The sequence below is a fragment of the Cheilinus undulatus genome, linkage group 5 (assembly GCF_018320785.1).
Source record: "Cheilinus undulatus linkage group 5, ASM1832078v1, whole genome shotgun sequence".
NCBI classification, from domain to species: domain Eukaryota; kingdom Metazoa; phylum Chordata; class Actinopteri; order Labriformes; family Labridae; genus Cheilinus; species Cheilinus undulatus.
The window spans coordinates 30,651,655-30,672,518 of NC_054869.1; the positions used below are offsets into that span (position 1 = coordinate 30,651,655).

The 20,864-nt window shown below is 39.5% G+C and overlaps 1 protein-coding gene across 1 annotated transcript in view; it reads right to left on the reverse strand.

Annotated features, from left to right (window-relative positions):
* The window catches only part of si:dkey-215k6.1 (transmembrane protein 132C), a 438,945-nt gene that overhangs the window by 274,865 nt on the left and 143,216 nt on the right, over positions 1-20,864 (reverse strand). Inside the window, exons 2-3 of the mRNA XM_041787915.1 lie at positions 18,009-18,415; positions 13,622-14,196 (exon numbers count right to left, since the gene is read on the reverse strand). Coding sequence (XP_041643849.1) covers positions 13,622-14,196; positions 18,009-18,415 — 982 coding nt within the window. The remainder of the gene's footprint in view (positions 1-13,621; positions 14,197-18,008; positions 18,416-20,864) is intronic.

The window sequence follows — 20,864 nt, forward strand, 5'->3', positions numbered from 1 at the left end:
CATTTACTTTAAAGGGGACATATTTTACCCTTTAAAGACAAGTTTATATTGTTCTCAGAGGTCCCCAAAACATGCCTGTGAAGTTTATTGCTGAAAAAACACTCAAGTATTGGATTTTTGCATGTCTAAAAACCCCTCTGTGTCAGCCCTTCATAGAATGAGCCGTTTCTGTGTCTGTAAATGTTACTGAGCTGTCTGACTCCGCCCCTGACCACACCCCTATCAGGAAATGGATGTGGCACTCCTGATGTCACAGACACTTTTATCCAAAGTTTAGGACCTGACTGGGATTCGAACCATCAATCTCCCAGACAGTAGTAGCAGGTTAACTTCCTGAGCTATTCGGCATCTCAGCTGGTAGCGGAAAGGATCCGTAGAGGAGGGCTGAACTTTCCTCCAAGTGGGGGAGGGCCAACCAAACCTGGGGGTGGGTGCTTTCGCCCCATGTGAGGTCACTAGGTGTAAAATCTGAGAACCACTTGTTTCAGCACACATTTTCTGAAAGGTGGAGAAAGAGAGGGGGAGAGGGAATGGATTTTTCTGGTACTTGAGGGGATTGAGGACAGGCCAGGGGCACATATTTGTGTTAGAAAAGCCTGAAAAAGTGATTTTTGCATAATATGTCCCCTTTAAATGCATTTTCTCTACTTTTACTCACAGTATGGGCGAATGTAAAACCAACATGCAAGTACCAATTTACGAGAGCGATGGAGCTGTGAGAGCACACTGGGCAAGAGAGATGTATGTGTGTTTGCCTGTCTGCTGCGTTCACTCCAATTTAACACATTGGATGAGAATTTGGAGTGCTGCTTTTGAAGAGGCAGAGCCTGAAATAGAGAAAAGACCTGATCTCTTATCCACTGGCTGTAGAAGATTTCCGAATGAAAATATGAAAACATGAAGAAGAACGTCTATAACATAGAAGAGACAATGACATGGAGAGATAGTGCACAAATGAAAAGACAAATGAATGAACGTGTTTATGTGGAGATTGGCATTGAATTAATATGACTTATTCTGTAGGAACAGACCATTTAGCTTGACATATGTTTCATACATCTACCCCATCCCACATTAAACCACTTTTTACTTGTAAATCTTTTAATGCAAAAATTTGTCAATATACTTGTTTCTTATCGTTTTGGGAATATGACTTGTTAAATGCAGCCATGCACAATTTGGCAGTACTTATAAGTAAGCTCTGTAGAGTTACACAATCTCAGTTTAAGGGAGATTAACACCAATAAACCCAGTATACTAATGGTTGGCAAGAATAAAAGGCAAAAATACAATACCAACAACCCCTACAGTTTGTTTTTTATTTTACCAACAACAAAGAAGCCTTTTAAATGTCAAAGTGAAAACAGATTTATACAAAGTAATGGCAATCAAATGAAAATAAATAATTTAAAATAAGTAATGGCATAAATATTAACCCCCTTTAAAGTGATTGACCAAATTCAACAGACGTATAGCCAATTGGTGCCAACAGTCTCACAATTAGTGAAATGGGGATCATCTGAGTGCAGTGAATGTGTCTCAAGTGATTGTTGTATAAAGACACCTGTGTCAGGAAGGTCCATTCACTGGTTAATCAGTATTCCTGGCTACTGTTACACCATGAAGACAAAAGAACACTCCATGCAACTCAGAAAAGAGGTTACCGAAAAGTATAGGTCAGGGGATGATAGAAAAAAAATCCAAAGCACTGAATATCCCTTGGGGGCTCAGTTAAATCAATTATCATGAAATGGAAGGAATATGGCACATGTGTAAATCTGCCTAGATCAGGCCGTCCGCACAAACTGAGTGATCGTGCAAGGAGACTAGTGAGAGAGGCCATCAAGACACCTGTGACAACTCTAACGGAGTTACAAGCACCATCAGCTGAGATGGGAGAGACTGTTGCCGAGGTTCTTTGCCAGTCAAAGCTTTATGAGAGAGTGGCAAAGGGAAAGACACTGTTATCAACAAATCATATTAAATCTTGGTTAGGGTTTTCCGAAAGGCGTGTGGGAGACTCCATGGTCAAGTGGCAGAAAGTTCCTTTGTCTGATGAGATCAAGATGGTGCTTTTTGTCCAACAAACAAGATGCTGATGGCAGAGACTGAACACTGCACATCGCCACAAACACACCATCCCCACTGTGAAGCATGGCGGTGGCAGCATCATGCTGTGGGGATGCTGCTTGGCAGCTGGCCCTGGAAGGCTTGTAAAGGTTAAGGGTAAAAGGTATGCAAAATATTGGGAAACGCTTGAGGACAAAATTAATCAGTCAGTAAGAGATCTACAGCTTAGTAGTGGGTTTATTTTCCAGCAAGACAATGACCTGAGGCATACAGCAAAAGTTACACAGCAACAGTTTAAAGACAACAAGGTAAATGTTCTGAAGAGAATGTTCATAGAGAATTTGTGGCTGGACTTGAAACGGACTGTTCATGCCCAACCCCTGTGCAACATGACAGAGCTTGAGCTGTTTTACAAAGAAGAATGGAATAAAATTGCAGTGTCCAGATGTGCAAGCCTGATTGAGACCTATCCACACAGACTCAGTTCTGTCATTGCCTGAATACTGGCTTGAAGGGGTTGAATACATATGTAGTCACTTATTTTACATTGCTATTTTTATTTGATTGACATTACTTTGTAGAAAAATGTTGTTACTTAGACATAAAAGAGGTTTTTTGTTTGTTTGTTTTTATCAAAAAAGCCACATTATATTGTAGACGGTTGATTATAAAATCAGATAAAAAGTAAACATCCAAGGGAGTGAATACTTTTTTTTTATAGGCACTGTTATCCATGAAGACTCAGTGCTGTGATTGCAGCCAATGGCATATCTATTAGATACTGGCTTGGAGGGGGTAAATATATTTTTGCAGTTGCATTCAAGAGGTTTTTTGTATTTTTTTGTTTGGTTGAAAAAGCCAAATTATATTGACCATGACTGGTTCATAAAACCAATTAAAGGGTAACACATCCAAGATTCTGGCCTGTCATTAGTACCACAGTTTTTAGCCATTTATTGATCCATGTGCTTGGCAGTTCTGATCAAAAATCTTTGTTTGAACATGGAACCTTTTTGAAAATGAAAACAAAAATGGATTCCATTTTCAGTGGATCATTTCCATGTAAATATGGCCTCATTTAAAGATAAAAGACACAACAATTGTGTGTACACAGACTGGTTAACTAAAGACAAAAAAGTGCCAACGTCACACAATCAGTGGCTTCATGAATGACTCTCCAGCATGCTTTAATTGTTTAGGTTTTTTTTTTTTTTTTTAAACAAGCTGGCAGCTCATTTATCTGCCTCATCCCAGCTGAAAGAAATCCATGAAATTCTCATTTCATCTTTTGTGCCTTTTTCAAGATTGCATGAAACGCATTTGTCAGTTGGAAAGGTTTGACACAGAGAGCAGCAGAGAAACAAGAACACTAACAAAAAACAAAGAAATGGAGAGAGACTGCAGCAGGGAGACACAAAGACAATGGAAATCATACATCACATGTCATGTAAACACAACAAAAAACTATCAGTGAGATGTGTGATAAATATGAATCTCAAGCAGCGGTGCAGATAAGAAAAAGATGTTCAGATGGGGAAACTATGAATAAATGAGTGTTTACTTAAGACTGCGTTTACACTGACACACAAACAGATGCAAAAATAATTGATTCCACCTCCTTGCTGGTGAAAAGGGCATTCGAGGCAAAATCGATGGTGGATGTTGTGAAATAAAGGCATCCTGGGCATACTGAGCGTGTGTGGGTGTGTGTGTGTGTGTGTGTGTGTGTGGCAACTCAGTGGGGGGAAGAGGGGGTGTGTGTGAGAGGTGTAACCACAACAGAAGACTAGCTAGCCCTTAGAAGTACATCTCCCCTCTGATCCCAGGAAAATCCACTAATCCCTACACACACGCACAAAACACACAAACCAGCGGCCACTCAGAGAGAAAGAATGGGACAATACACAGAGGCCACTTATGAATTCACACCTGAAACAAATGAATTTGGTAAAAGCTGTCACATAAAACCTAACGAAGTGAGAGAAAAACAAGAAAACGAGAGAGAACATGCAGAGAGACAACATATTTGCCTTTTATAATGGCTGTCTCTATCTGTATCTCACACACACGTTTAAACACACACACACACACACAAACATAACATTTATTCTCACATCAGTGATCATTGTGCTAATTAGCGAACAAAACAACGATCCCACAGTTCAAGACAACAGCTCATAAATGAGGGAGATACTAATCACTTTGACCCTCATTCTGTCAGCATTCCCACTGCTGGTGAAAAAAAACCCTGAATGCCTGACTAAACACAGATTATAAACTTCAAACTTCTATGAAAAAAGGTTTGAATGGACTTAAACATTGTGTTAAAGACGTTTGGCTCAAAGAAGCTACATTAAGCACAGATTCATGATCAAGCTTTGGCCTCTTTTTTGCCTTTTGAAGTGATGGTGTAGTGATTAGTGAGCAGAGAGAGGCTAATAATTTGGCTTTTTAGTTCTAGTGAGAGTTTCCTTCTGAACTGAATTGAGATTATTGCATGAAAGCGGAAGGGTTATGTAAGCATAGTGACCAATCTCACTGCATCACTCACCAAAATACTCATACTCTGGTTGGACCATGTTGTATTTTAGTTGATGACTGCATCTGAGGTGTTGAGCATCAAAAATAACAGGAAATAGCATAACAGAAATGACCTGCTTGGCACAAATGGCAGTGACGCTGCAAAATAAGGTGAGCCACTTCAAGGACGCTCACAAACTTGTGAAGACTGGACTGAGAGAAGAGTTTCTCCATACACAGGCAGGGGTGATTTCAGACAGGCCCCCTGAGGCCCTTCCCCATTTAGTTAAAACCAGTCATAGGGAGTGAACAAATCATTTTAGAGCATCTCTTTTCAGGTTACAAAGCCGGGGTATTACAGGATATATAGATATCCAAATCTAGGGCTGGGAAATACAGACCAAAAACATGTCTCAGTATTTTCCAGCTGCATGGCAATACATAATACATACATCTATATTTTTTTCCTGTAAAAACATTAACAGTGGGTTGTCATTAGTGTTCATAGAGAATTTGTGGCTGGACTTGAAACGGACTGTTCATGCCCAATCCCTGTGCAACATGACAGAGCTTGAGCTGTTTTACAAAGAAGAATGGAATAAAATTGCAGTGTCCAGATGTGCAAGCCTGATTGAGACCTATCCACACAGACTCAGTTCTGTCATTGCCTGAATACTGGCTTGAAGGGGTTGAATACATATGTAGTCACTTATTTTACATTGCTATTTTTATTTGATTGACATTACTTTGTAGAAAAATGTTGTTACTTAGACATAAAAGAGGTTTTTTGTTTGTTTGTTTTTATCAAAAAAGCCACATTATATTGTAGACGGTTGATTATAAAATCAGATAAAAAGTAAACATCCAAGGGAGTGAATACTTTTTTTTATAGGCACTGTTATCCATGAAGACTCAGTGCTGTGATTGCAGCCAATGGCATATCTATTAGATACTGGCTTGGAGGGGGTAAATATATTTTTGCAGTTGCATTCAAGAGGTTTTTTGTATTTTTTTGTTTGGTTGAAAAAGCCAAATTATATTGACCATGACTGGTTCATAAAACCAATTAAAGGGTAACACATCCAAGATTCTGGCCTGTCATTAGTACCACAGTTTTTAGCCATTTATTGATCCATGTGCTTGGCAGTTCTGATCAAAAATCTTTGTTTGAACATGGAACCTTTTTGAAAATGAAAACAAAAATGGATTTCATTTTCAGTGGATCATTTCCATGTAAATATGGCCTCATTTAAAGACAGCTCAGTGACAGCTCAGTGGACAAGTCAAAAGTGGTCTGCACCTTGCTTTATCAAAGACTTCTCTATTCTAACTGTTCCCTTGATTCCTTTTCAGTCCAAAACACTTTCCTTACTCCATGGTTGATGTCACAATCTTTGATCTAACCAAAGGGCTCCCGCAGGAAGACTACGGGGAGAAGTTGTGGTCTGACTTAGAATATGTCTTTTCTCAAAATAAAAGACAACTACACAAAGTAGCATACACAAGTGTCTTCTCTTTCTGTTAAACACCTCATTTGGTTGAATTCACAGGTAAACAGGGTCCCATTTTGGACCATAACATTATCATTAGGAAGCACTAGCATTGGCTCGTTCCGTGCTTCTGTTACAAATGAGATGCTAATATGGAAAATGCAGTTTTACACTTCTTAAAATGATTTGCAGATACCTAAAACTGACATTTAAAGCTCTCTTAGTTTAAAATTGCACAAAGTGTGTACTACACAGACTTCTGTGAGGAATTTTGGGATGGGAGTATTTACAACAGGCAGCCAGCAAGTAAAACATCTCGTTTTACTGTCCAGGTTGGGATGTAACAGCTATTTGATGTCAGACACAAAAAAGTTTGGCATTAATGCAATTTGCAGGCAAGACAAAGTTTGTAGAGGAGTTTCTATACATCACATTCAGTCACATGACTAGCGTGGAGGACAAAAAGAATTTAGGAAAAGGGCATCCAGTAATAAACACTGTGGACACAACTGATGGGCTACTGCCCATTAAGAAGCATTACTTCAATGGTTGGGGTTTGGTGCCTTGCTTAAAGCCACCTTAGCAGTACTCAAGGAGTGAACTGGCACCCCTCCAGCAACCAGACCAAATTCCAGACTTGGTACGACTAATATTGAACTGGTGACCCTCCAGTACCCAACCCAAGCCCTAGAACTCTAGACAGAGTTACTGCCACTATCATATTTGTTTCCAAGTATGGAAATTGGAAACTGATGTACCTAGCTGAGCTAATAACCTCTTTTATAACAAATAACCTTTTTTATAAAAACAAATTTGTTATAAGTTCATTGAATAATATTAGCACAGCACTCTTTTACTCTTTCTTTGTGTCTTCATTTTCAACCAAAGAGGTCTCTGTCTTTTTAAAGGGAATCTTGGCTTTTCCACACAGAAGCGAGGGAGTTCATTTAAGTTTGTCCCATTATCTTTGGCATCTTATTAATATCTGTGCCTGAGTATCAGTGTCAAAAACCAATTACAGACTCATCTAGCTCATGTCTTCTGTCTGTTGTGTTCTCTCAGCCATAAACATGTTTAATTGTCTATCAGTATCACTTTCACTCACAGTCTGGGACTCTGGCAGCAGATCTATAATACGTCTTAGAGCTGCAGAAAGTAATTAATGCTCATCAGACAGTCAGAGAAATATTTAAGATGTAAAAAAAATCAGCTCAAAAAGTGTATAATGTGTAACTCCCAACCTCTGACCCCTGAAATGTTGCACTGTGAAAAATAAAATGTGATAAATGTTGAGTGAATGTATGTAGTACTGGGTGAATTTCTGATAACTAGTTGATACAACACACTGTAGTGAGTTTCATAAACTATGTAAGACATATACCAAGTAGATATACAGATAAACTTGAGCCAACATTTTCTACTTCTTTAGCTGAGCTAACTGAAATATACATTTCTATTAGAAAAATGTCCTGCCAACTCAGAAAAAATCAGCTACAAGTATGTTATGTCAATTAAATGACAACATTAAGTTCGGCCCCTCAACTCAAAAAAACATTACTTAACTATTTGGTGTTGGGCCCTCAAATTCCTTTTAACAGTGTGTGGCCAAACTGGATATTTTCAAGTTGAGTCATGATGTGCTGCTTAGTCCGCCCACCTCCACTGGTTACTCTTTGTTTTGAATTGAGGAGTCTGTTCTCTGTAAGGTGTTTTAGATTATAGCAGTAAACCACCATTTTTGTTTCATGGATGAATTCAGATGAAGAGAGAAAAGATGTTAAAAGTGGCTTTCCTTGCTCATGCAGCGATCGACCTCAGAGTGCCTTTAGAGTAATATTGGCATTACACCTAACAACTTTTTCAAGCAATTTCAAAGTCACAGACAAAATTCCAAAGTCGGAGTGAAATTATGAGAGTCTTGCCAAAGTTGAAGTGTGCTACCATCATCTCGGTCATTAGGGCTAAGGTGGTCATAAAATTCGATCTGAGCAGTTTTAAGGCAGTCTTTCTTGAGTCTTGGCATTACGACAATCTCAAACGTGTTTGATATTGTTGATAAGACTTTAGTCTGGTCTTCTGCAAATTGTGTTTTGAATGACCGTCATCAACAACTAATGGGAGGGAGTTTTGTGTGTAAGCATGTTAAATCAGTTCATTTTTCAAAACATGAACATGAGCATATTCAGTCTGAAGACGCTGAGTGTCCAGTCATAACTCAAGAGATGGAAAAACTTGTCTGCACAGAGCTGTCTGTTCTCTTCAGTGCTTTTATTCTGAAGTGTGTCTGGGATAGTTCTTTGGTTTTTGCAGTAACTTACAAAGTTGCTCTGTTTTTTAGTTTTTCTTGGTTTCTACTCCACTTAAGTGATCGAAAAACATCACACACCTCCTCACATCTCTGCCTCCCTCACTGCTGTTTCTTTTTATGCTATGTAGGTTTTGCTCCAGTATGTCAATAAAGCACTAGTTTGTTTAGCTCCGTTGTTCTCTGCATCAAAGTATTTGTGAATTTCCATCAGATGCATGCTGGGAAATAATCTCAAAGGATTCATATTCTGGTCTTGTAGTTAGTGATCCCCTGGTCTTTGCTAAATCTTAGTCTGTAACTAAAAAACTCTTTTCTAGTTTTATCCTCTAGTAGAGGGCCAGCATAACTCAAAGGTGGGCTGAGCTGAGCAGCATGTCATCTTTTGTAACTATTTTGATTGAGAACCCCATACTGCATTAAAACATATACTGTAGTGTGTGTTAAACAGAAAATGTTACTGAGTTTCAGGAAAAAAACTTTGAGGTGCCTTTTTTCTCCAGCATCCGCATGCTACAGTCCAGAATCTGTCTGCACACTAGAAGTCTCATCTCAATGTGACAAAAGAAGCATGTATGGTTATGTGAGACTACAAGCCCTGTGACAGGTGATACAGCGAGGATGCCTGATTCAATTTAGTAAATGTGTGTCACCTGGAGCCCTCTGTCCTGCCATCTCTCCCTTCAACAAGAGCTCAGGATGAGATGGAAGTTAAGAAAGCATTTCTCCTTCTCTTATTTCTCCTTTTATCACCTCTTCTGCTGTGGTCTCTTCTTTTTCTGTTTCTTTTACATTCCTTCTTTCCCCTTTTCTTTCTGACTCCATCTGTCTTTCTCCATGCCTTTCCATCTCCTCAGCAGTTTATCATAATCTCATCACCTCAATGTGATGGAGCACACTTAAGGCTTATTATGTCTTCATCTCTCTCACCCACACACACAAATACACACACTTTCCCAGGAATGAGATCCACTTAAGCCTGATTACATGTCTGACTGTGCTTCTAACATGGGAGATCATCCATGAAACTGTATGCTAGGGCAGAGGGCAAAACACACAAAAGTACAACATTCAAGCACACACATGGAGAGATGCAAACAGAAGGAAGAGAGTCATTTTTGTAAATGGTCACATAAGTGCTCACAGCTCCAATGAAAAGCAGGAGATATGATGTCATATAAAAGTAGGAGGTGATTTTTTCCATTCACTGTCTTTCTTCATACACACATGTTTCAGTACACACACACAGCAGGGGTGGTGCACAACCAGGACAGAGACAAAGCATCTGCTGGGGGAACCAAAGAGGCCTCCTCATCTTTCCTTTATGTGTGCGTACCTGTATGTGTGTCCTTACTACACACACTTTTAAGATACACAACGCTTGGGTGTCTGTGTACGTGTGTATCCTATGAAGAATGGTGTGTGTGCATCTGTGTGACTAAGAGAAATCGTGTGCCTGCAGTGTTAGGAGAGTATTTTTTAACCTGTGTCTTTGTGACCGTGTGTGTTTGTGTATTGTGTCTGCAGGTTGTGGGTCATTGTGCAGTCTAGCCACTTGTTCTTTTTCTCTGCTGTCCTGAGAAGACCTCGGAAGCACACAAATACAAAACTGTGATCCCGTTGCTGATTCTGATTGATTTCAGTGAGGTTGAAAAATCAGCAGGTAATGTAATACCTGATGTTTGGATTGTTCTTCTGAAATGTTGTATTGGGGAATCATGCTTACGCATTACACCAGATTTAAGCGATATCAAATAAGCTGATGTTTCTAAATTAATCTTAGCCAATACCGATACTAATACCAATACCAATATGGATACAGAGCATTTAGACCTCCTTCACTTTTTTCAGTTTCATTATGTTGCAGCCTGACACTCAATTTTTTTTAATTCATTTTATTCTCCTTAAACTAGACTATTTGAGTCCACATGTGGTAAATTGATTTGAGTGGACATGATTTGAAAGGGCACACAGCTCTCTATAGAAGGCCTCACAGCTAAAAATGCAAAACCCTCTCCTCAGTGCAAAACACATGAAAGCCTATTTAGAGTTTGCAAAAAGCACCTGAAGGACTCTCAGACTGAAAAAAACAAGATTCTCTAGTCTGATGAAACCAAGATTTAACTATCTGGCCTCAAACATAAACGTTATGTCTGGGGGAAACCAGGCACCGCTCATCAACTGCCCAATAACATCCCAACAATAAAGCATGGTGGTGGCAGCATCATGCTGTTCTGTTTGTGTTTTTGCAGCAACAGGGACTGGGAAACTGGTCAGGGTTGAGGGAAGCTGAGTGGAGCAAAGTGCAGAGATATCCCCAGTGAAAACCTGTTCCACATAACCTCAGACTGGGCTGCAGGTTCACCTTCAAACATGACAATGACCCCAAGCATGCAGCCAAGACATCACATGAGTGGCTAAGGGACAATTTTGAATGTCCTAGAGTGGCCCAGCCAGAGCCCTGACTTGAACCCTACTGTGTACTGAAATGTGCTATTTCATTTTTTTTTCTTTACAATAACATTGCAAGCATTTCTAAAATTCTGTTTTCACTTTGTCATAATGGAGCACTGAGTGTAGATTAGTGAGAGAAAAAATGAATTGAAATGATTTTAGCATTAGGCTGCAACATAATAAAACTGAAAATGTGAAGGGGGTCTGAGTACTTCAGTATACACACCTTTTTTATTGTAAAAAATCATAAAGTGTTGTGCAGAGTTCACAGTTCACAGTTGGCCCCCTGGAGTGTGTGGCGCCCTAGGCGACCAGCTATACTTGATGGCACAACAGTACGTTTTGCAGATATTTAAGGCCATTATATGATTTATACTGCTGTTATGTACAGCTGATGCATACTGGCAGAAGTTTTCATATTTGCTGATATTTTTATCTTTTTAAGATACTGTCTGCAAAATGTTGATTGTGCTGATAATATTATACATCTCTAGATGTTTAATTTCATTTTTGTAATTTTACACAGAATCCCACTGCTGTTGTTGTTTTTCATGTAAACTGCCTATGTTTCAAACATGTACTCTGCAATATAGCAAACAGTCAAACCATTTATCCACCCATTCATCTATCAGTTATTTATACCAATCACACTCTGGGCTGGTCACCAGTGCCCAAATTCAAATCACAGTTCTTAGGCAAATGCAAATCCCTGCAACCCAGTGAATCCCAATTATGTCCCATATTAAAATGCCCTTTTAACAGAAAATATAACATTCTTTCTAAATGCCCCCAAAATGTAATCATAAGAGCCAATGCTCATATTGATGTTTAAAATAACAGTGTAGCTGATGACCAATGCCAATTTTTTTCTCACTTCTCATAGGTTCATGCTGACACTATTTGAAAATTTGCAGATGTTTTGCCCAAAGAGCTGACACTGGCTGATACCAATAATAAACAAGCAGATTTGTGCATCCTAATGTTTACTGTCTTTGTTTTTAAAAAATGGTTTTGGTACCAGTAATGTTTTCAGTGTCAATAGTTCATTACTTTATGGGTGTAAACTATATAGGGCATTGATATATAACTTCAATCTGTAACTTATCTTCTTTGATTTTATGAGGGATTAGATTATCAGATAAATTTACTTATTTGTAGGTGGTTGATTTGAGCGACATGAAGTCATGATGTAACCGTTTACCACAAGGTTAAAATCCTACATCAACTCCACCGCATGACCTGCGATCAGAAGTCCCAGTATCCATTATGGTGTCTACCAAAACCGGGCTCCTTAGAACAGTGGCTCCCAACCTTTTTTCCATTGAGGGCCCCTTACTTTTATCGTAGAGGAGCTGAGGACCCCCAAGACCCACACAAACGACCAATCAAAATCAAGAAGAGGCATGACATCTGATATCACTGATGTAAACAGAAATGGCGGGGGATAATCAATCTAATTCATCTTTTTGAAGATGGAGTGGTAATTTCATGTTTTCCTCATTATCTGCCATTGAAATAAAGAAAGCGTTAAGCACATCTCTGTTTTTTAACAGACTTTACTGATACTATGGAGAGAAGCAGAAACCAAGGATCATGGTGCTGTTCAGGATATTCAGAGATAAAGTAAACAGAAAAAAAATTGTCATCAGCTGTAGTGGTTCTGGACATCTAGAAATACACATGGAATGTGATAAAATAGAGTTTTGTAAAGTTATTTGTTATAGATTTATGTTAAATGTCTGTATGCCCACTAAGTTAAACCACATTGTCAGACACTTTTGTTATAAGGACTCTTCTAAAGGTGTTCAAAAGTCCTCTTGTAGACATGTAAGATTTCTGCATGACTGCTATTATTTTCATGCAGCAATCTAACCACATCCAAATACTTTTTCCTTCAGAAATGTCCAGCCTTCACAACATTAACTCAATTTTTTTGACATTCTGAGTTAATGATTTGAAAAAATAATGAAGCCTCATTTGGAAAATGGGAGTCAGTTGTCAGGCAGTGATTACAGTGTTCAACATTTAAAGGTTTTGTTTGGATGAATGTGAGTGACTAAATATGATATTTGTATTCTAAGTTTCTCTTTAAAATGTTTTCAATAGTTCTACCCACAAAGGAGTTTATGGTTCTGGTAAATCCACATTCTGTGGCGATGTTGTGTGCTGGGATTTTCTTAGGCTAGAACGATAAAACTGCACATCTGTCATTTGTCAGCTTGAAATCCCCAAAGTCTGAGGAATGATGAGGCAGAGATGGGATGCAGATATGCATGCTTAGTCTAGATCAGGGGTTGTAAACTTATTTTCAGCCACTGAAGCAAAAAAATGTGTTTCCTGGGATACAAGTGCAGGAAAACATATTGCTGCTTATATGAGAAATCATATAGGTGACCTCTTACAGCACACCTGAGAGCCGTTTGAGGTAGCACCCCTCAGATTTTAGACTCAGGATCTACTTAGATTTAATGCCTCTTCAACCTTCAGTCCCGCTCAGTCGTCTTCTTTCCCTCTCCTTTCATTTTCTGCGTTTTCTTCTCTCCTTTGCTCAGTCATGAATATTCATGAGGTTGTTATTTGCATCGCTGACTCCTGAAAGCGTCTGAGTACACAAAGGTGACAGCCATCAACCTCAGAAGGCAGCGGTGTAGAAAGATGAGAGAGCGTATGAGAAATGAAAGAATAAATGGAAATGATAGAAAAGAGGAACTGGTGGGGGAAAAAATGAGTAAAAAAGGGGTGTCAGAATATCACAGTCCTGAGAGAGTATTTGTGCTCCTACCTCAATGTGAACTGTTCCGTGTTTGAATCTGTCTTCATGTAGACGCCAAACGCCACTGTTTTGCCGAGCCGAACGGGGCTGGGTGGCACCAGAACCTCCACATTTTCATCCAGTCTCAGCTTTTCTCCTTTTGCTGAAACCGGGCCAACTGTCAATCCAACAGACCCAGCTTTCAGCATGTCCTGAAGACCCCCATCCACCAGGGGGCTCCACTGTCCCCCGAGGCCCAATCCCAGCACTCCAAGAGGGCCGACGTTTGTTTGACCTTTCCACGGCTCGTTAACAATGGAGGGACACTCCTGACCAGCCCCCTCCACTGGTATGATTGAGTAATACACATCCACTGACTGCAGAATCACTTCAGGAGGTCTTTTTCGCACTTGTGGGGGTGTAAACCAAGCTGGAGGGAGCTCCAGACGGACCACACAGATGCCAGATGGCCCCATGAGCCGGCAGCCCGCTGAGGGTGCTGCTTCACTGGTGTCGCGGATGGCTAAGGCTCTGACACATGGGAGGAGGGCTGGGGGAGGAGGGTCAGGCTCATCCCAGCGCCTCCCTACCAGGTAAAAGAGTACCTGAAGAAGAAATAGAAACATGTAATGTTACAATGGGTGAATAGGTAAAAAGAGGCTCTTCTCATAATAAAGCCTCTGTAGACCACATCTCCCTTTCCTGCAGTACTTAAGTTATCTGAAATAATTTTCCTGCATCTTGTGAAATTGCCAAGTGAGTCTGAAATGGCAAAGAAATAATTATCTACCCTGCCTGATAAAAAACATTTTGTTCTAGGTTTTCTCTCAGCAGACTGAAGAATAAAGATGATGATCTGTAATGATCATATTTTTACTGTATTACCCGGTATATTTATTAAGACAATGGATAATACACTTACAGAGTGACTAAATACTCAAAAGTGTTTTCACATAAAAATCAAGGTACACGGGGATTTAGTTACACGGTTGCTCTGTCCGGCACAACATATTTAACCCTCTGAGCCCTAAGTCTTCAAAGTCTTCATATTTTTACACACAAAAAACCCCTGGGCTTTTAGGAATTTGAGTCATTATTTATAGCACTTCCTGTCTGCAGAGACACAGAGGGCAACATCACAGCCTCTCAGTGTCTCTTTCTCTCCATTATGAGTCATTCAGGCTCCTCAGGTTTCAAATTCTTTGTACTCAGCTGCTCGGCAAAGCATGTGACGGCAGACCAGCCTGCCATTGGTTGTGACAGCCCAGTCACAATGCACTGTGGGATATAGATAGACAATATGGCAGATGGTATTAGCCACTAGTGGTAGGGATGATCGAAAAATGGGTTACAGATTTAATAAAAATAAGTTCAATATCAGAGTTACCAGTGTGGATTTAATATTTAACAACCCTGGAAAGTCATCCAAGTTTGAGGCTCACGAGAAAACGTTCTGTAAGATCTACAAAGGCACTGTGTTGTTAAGATGGCAAAACAGAGGGCTTTCAGAGAAAAAAAAAACAAGTTTATGGTTAAAAAGTTGTTTAACTTTGAAAAACACCTGCATTTTCTTTTCATATACGACAACACTAGGCTCGGGGTAAGGTCAGTTTTAACCTACTTTGTGTGCCTACTGTGTTTTAATTAGGGCGGTTAATGTTAAAGCATTTATGCTTGGGACCAATCTGGAAACCTTAATGTGAAAAAAAAAAAAAAATGAATCATGCAAATTTATCATATGACTAAGTTTGACCACAACTTCCCTCTGTAGTCCTCCAGCGCTGATGTTTGCATGACTGGGGCTGAAGAGGTGAAAGGCGGGTCGACCACAGCCAGCAGCAGGGTTGCCAGGTCTGTGTGACAAAACCAGCCCAATGACAGATAAAACTAGCCCAAAAACAAGCCCAATGCTGATATTCAAAATAATCCAGTTAAAACCTCTGCCATACTGCATATATTGCTTGAGCGCCTGCAGACATTCTGCTTTTCTGTGGGTGGCGTGTATGTCTGTGCCATGTTCCAGGTTTTCCTGCCTCTCTGCAGGTTGTTTTAGTTGTACTTGAGTGTAAATAGAGTAGTTTCTCTGCTACAGATATTAAATAATCCTACACTAGACACAGGGGCACAACTACCTACTTTCTGAGGGGTATGCGGATACATCACAGCGTATGTGGATACAGAGGGGAGGTGAAGGAGCAGAGGGGTGCCTAATCAGAGACGTGCCTCTGTTATTGATCGTATCGTTTACACATGCACAAACAGCTGTTAAATACAGAAAATGCTGACTCGAAATAATTTCACCCCCATCACTTTGGCGCTCCTATGCGCTGCATATAGTGCATACCCACTTTTTGCGCCACAAACAATACATAAAAAATGGGTCTGCTCAACCTGCGGACAACAAAATCTACCCGCGGCAGTACGTTAAAAGTAGCCCAATTCCGCAGTAAAACGGCGGACCTGGCAACCCTGGCCAGCAGTAATGAGTGAGGAGACAGACCTAAGTCTGCTTAAAGGCAAGTTTCTTTTTAAGAACTGGTGGATAAAAGCTTAGATAAATAGAATGTTTTGGTACATACTGCAGTGATGAACTGTCTGTCCACTGAAGCTCAACGAGTCTTAAGCCTTCAGGCAAAGCAAGTTTGCTAGTGTTAGCAAAGATGCTAACAACAATGGCACCAAGCCGTGGTTGTCAAGCTACAGTGGTGGAGTGCAGCAGACCTGGAACAACTACGTTAACTAATGCAGTCGCTAAATGTGTAGCCACAGACCACAGACCATTAACATGGTTGAAGACGAGCGACTTTAAGACATCATCCAGATCCCCTCAGGTGACCCATCCTACGAAACACCTATGAGGAGAACTATTGTCACAGGAATCCATGAACTGCATGGCAGTGGAAAGGCAATGACAGTGGAGCAGATGGCCCAGGCTACATCTAATCATTTACTTTGCAGCAGAAATTATTTTGTACCTGATGGTTTGTCTGCTTAACTAGTTTGCAGTTTATAAATATTATGGCTCAGGGAATTAAGACAATCTAATTTACAAACCATTACAACTAAGCTGAGATGTTAAATAAAGTTTAAAAACTCTAGTTGGTTTGCTAATTCTTTATTCAAACACCATGATTGTACTTCTCTTATCTCAAACCAAAACAAAATTGTTGTATTTTAAATGATTAATCATGATTAATAGGGATGTGATTAACTTGATTTTCTTGACTTTTAATTCAAACACATTTCACCAAGAAAACTCAAAAACAATGTAAAGGATTCCTGTCCTGTCCTGAGCAATAATTTTACCCTTGAAAGAATTAGTCAGATTTGGTTCCCCTCAAATTTTGTTGTTGAAAACGTTTTTTTCTAAACATTTTATTTAAAGCGTTTCAAATAGGACAATGGCAAGACTGTTTAGTTGGCTGAATGAATACTCTGTTCTTTCTGTCGCCAGTACTTTGTAATGGCTTTTATTGCTATACTTTGCAAGACTTTTAGTATCATCTTTAGTAAGTCAGAAATAGATATGTCCATTGTAGAGGGAGGTAAATATACTGAGAGTGAAACACAGAATTTTTAAAAATTATTCTCCCAGAAAGGCAGAATTAGGAGGCGGATCGGCATGAAGGACCTCATTTTCTTCGCATTATCTCCAGCAGCAGAGCTGGGGCCAGGTTGTTTTCTGATTTCTGTTTGGGTTTGAGGTAAAAGCAGATGAAGTTCCTCCAACAAAAGTCTCTCTGTGTCCAAGAGTTTGTTGAGGACGTCTGTATTGACCCTGGTTATTTTAATGTCCAGCTCTTTTTCCCATCTTTGTTAAACATATTGTTGACAAATTTGACATCTCAAGTCCTGTTAAAACTTGATTTTGATCTGTCACTGAGGGAAAAGGGAAATTAACAGAAGCATCCATAAACTATTTTAAAGTGAGAGGGCTGTGATCACAGCAACGGAAAAAAACAGCTGATGTTGAGGGTGTTTTGCGCTGACAGTGTTGGTTTGGTAGGATGGGTGCTGCCAGCTGATAAAAGCGTGTTAATGGACACAGGCCCTTATGCTGCTTCTGACAATGGCTGACAAAGAATAAATGAGGGAAAAAATAATTTCTGGAATAAATATGAGTCACTAGTGCTCAAATAAAAAGAATAACCCATAAGTGAGGATTCCCACCTTAACCTGAGCAGCAATGCTTCCTTACAAAGTGGCCCACTACAAAAGTTTGTTGCCGTTGATCCAGCGTCTCTGTTTTACACTGGTTTTATCCTTACATTTTATGACTGAGGTTTTTATTCCCGTGTTAAGCTTTACCTGTGTGCCAGATAAACAGTCCCTCTGTTTCCTCCCTTTCCATAAAACTTTGGATTATAGACTGATTCAGATGTAAAAAGTACAATAAAATCCAGAGAACTACCAGTACCTGTATCCAGGGCCGTGTTGACCCCACTTTGGATACCACCACTTGACCTTTGACCTTCCAGTTCAGGGTTACATGATTAGTTGTTGGCAGCAGATGCGGAGCTGGCCCCTGCAGCAGCTCCACCGGGATTGGCTGTTCGATACTCATGTTGCCGTAGCTGCAGTTGACGCTGGGCAGGGATTGAGTTGCGACGCCCGGCTCCAGCTGGTGGAGGAAGAAGGGCTCGGTCCGCTGTGATAGGCTGCCATTCCTCATCACCTCTTGATTGGCTTCCCGCAGGAAGAACGCAGAGTCAGCGCCACTCAGCTGGCATTGGACAGGGAGGTAGGTGGGGAGGGAGGAGGAGAAACGGGGCTGGGGGGAGTCTGGCCCTCCTCCTAGTCCTGCTCCTGCTTGGCTCTCAGACACTGCACAGAGACAAAAGAAGGAAAGGGAAGAAGATTAAATTTTATGTATATCTAATTCCTAATAGCAATAATACCACTGATATCAGCATGCAAATCCCGGAGTCACTGACCTGTGAAATTCATTGTATTGCCTACACACTGATCTAAACACATGCTGACATCTATTAGCTTTTGTACATAAATTCACAGAAGAATTACAAGCTGCTGACACAACACAGGCCACAGTATGCAGTGTTTCTTAACAGTTTCTCCACAGGAGGAACAAGCATAAACACATTAGCTTTTAGCTGTGTATACAAGACTGATAGACTCAGCATCACACAGGGCTCTACATTAATGCATCACTTCTTATCCCTCATTCCAAAAGCATTACAGCAGCATACATCAAATATGACATATTGCTCTTTGGAAGTGAATTTCCATATATTTACATTCAGTTTTGTCATTTTCCTGGTGTTTTGCACACAGATAGGGAGTTTGGAGTCTGGGATTACGGGGATATTGGGGCAGTATTTTATTTCCAAAGAGGGTAGGGGGTTGCAATGACTGTGCTGTGTTAGGACAGATTTGAGCCCTAAATCCTCCATCACTCAGAATAAACATTCTTCTTTATTTGTCTTGATCAGCACTATGTAGAGCTGGATGCTACATTTCCAAATGGATCTTTGCAGTGAATTTTGTCTAATCAAGTTACTGTCTTCCTCCCTTCTCATCAATAGTTGTTAGTCTCAAACTTCATGTGTCTCATGTCAATCACTTTCCTCATTGTAATGAAATGATCAGAAATAGCAAGTCTCTGAACAGCATCACAACTTTGTACAAGTTTTTATGCTATGAGGAACATCTTATTGAACAGGAAAGATGGGGACAGTTAAGAGATGTATACAAAACAGGTGCTTGAGTGCATGTATGTGCTTGTGTGTGAGTGTATGATCAGATAATTAGGGGCTTGTTTGGTCAACAAAATAATTTTGTTTGGTATTTTCTTATTGATTCATATGAAGTCATTCAAATTCAATACAAGGTATTTTTAAAGACGTATCGCAAATATTTGATGCCTTTTGTGATGAGACAACAGACAGAGTAGGAATTCAAGGGGGGGAAGTGGGGAATGACATGAGTACTCTGCAAATTATTTAGTGCTTACCAAGATTTAAAAACTTCGATTAAGAAGTGTTAGATAATTTATCTTGTTTTTAAAAGTTAATTTCTTATTTTTAATTGTGTAACTTTACAGTATAATCTTAAATCAAGCATGATCATAGCTTTTTTGTCTCAATTAGTCAGGAAGTCCCTAAGTTAAGTAAACAACTGTTAAAATAAGCTACATTAGTTCTCTCACCCACAGTCTCATCAAAACAGATCTTGTTTCAAGATTCAGTTACAAACTCAAGTTGCTTGAATCACACAAAAAACATCTATAAAAATGCAGAATACTTCTGACTTCAAACACGTTAAAAAAAACGTTGGGAAGACATTATATAGCCTGATTTCAGTAGAAACATTAAGATGGGTGGTCTAAAAATAAGGACTGGTTTTAAGTTTTATGGTTTAGTTTAAACATGGATTTAGACTAATTTCAAGATGAACCAACTTGTTTTAAGACACAGCTTAATCATACGTATACAAATATTAAGTATTTTTTCACAAAATTTGCTAAAAGCAAGAAATTAAAGAAATGAATTTTCTTATATTTAGTATAGTTCACTTATTTTCAGGCTATAGGAAGTTCCGTTTTAAGCAATCTCAGCTTAAAACCAGCATTTTCCACTTATTTTAACCCTTTTGAAGGGTTCTGCTGACTTACTTATTATTAGATTTAACAATCTTATTTCAAGATATCTTATTAAGTCAAATGATCTTGCTGCATGACAGATAATTTCATTTGCTTTGAGTACTTTTCTTCTCAGATTTAGTGTTTTTATTTCATATCAAGCCCCCCTTTTTTTGCAGTGCAAATGGACTAGCTGATAGTACCTGAACCTGGGTCAGCCTCATGAAGGGTTTTAGCCTCTCTACACGCGGTGTGATCTAACCACTTTGCTTTTCTCGTCCTTTGATTTCTTAGAATCAGCTTCTTCGCTCTAGCTGTCAGTTTGTTGCTCTGAATGTGAGAACAAAGTGGACACTTTTGTACCTGCAGCTATAGCACTTCTCAGCAGGGCTAACACAAGATGATAACACACTTTAAATATACAAGGATATTTTAAAACTTTAGAGTGGGGGTTTTGAAAGCACTGTATCATGACCTCAATTATTTTATCAATGATGTTTGTTAAAGCACATTTAAATGTTTTTTTTTCTGGGTGAATCTTAAATTGTCGTCTAGTATTGCTCTTATTTGTTGCCTTTTATCTTTGAAATACCAGTACTCACTCAGGTACCTTGAACCTTAAACCAGCTAGGGCCCAATTGACATTCACTATTATGGAGAAAATCTGAGGAGCTT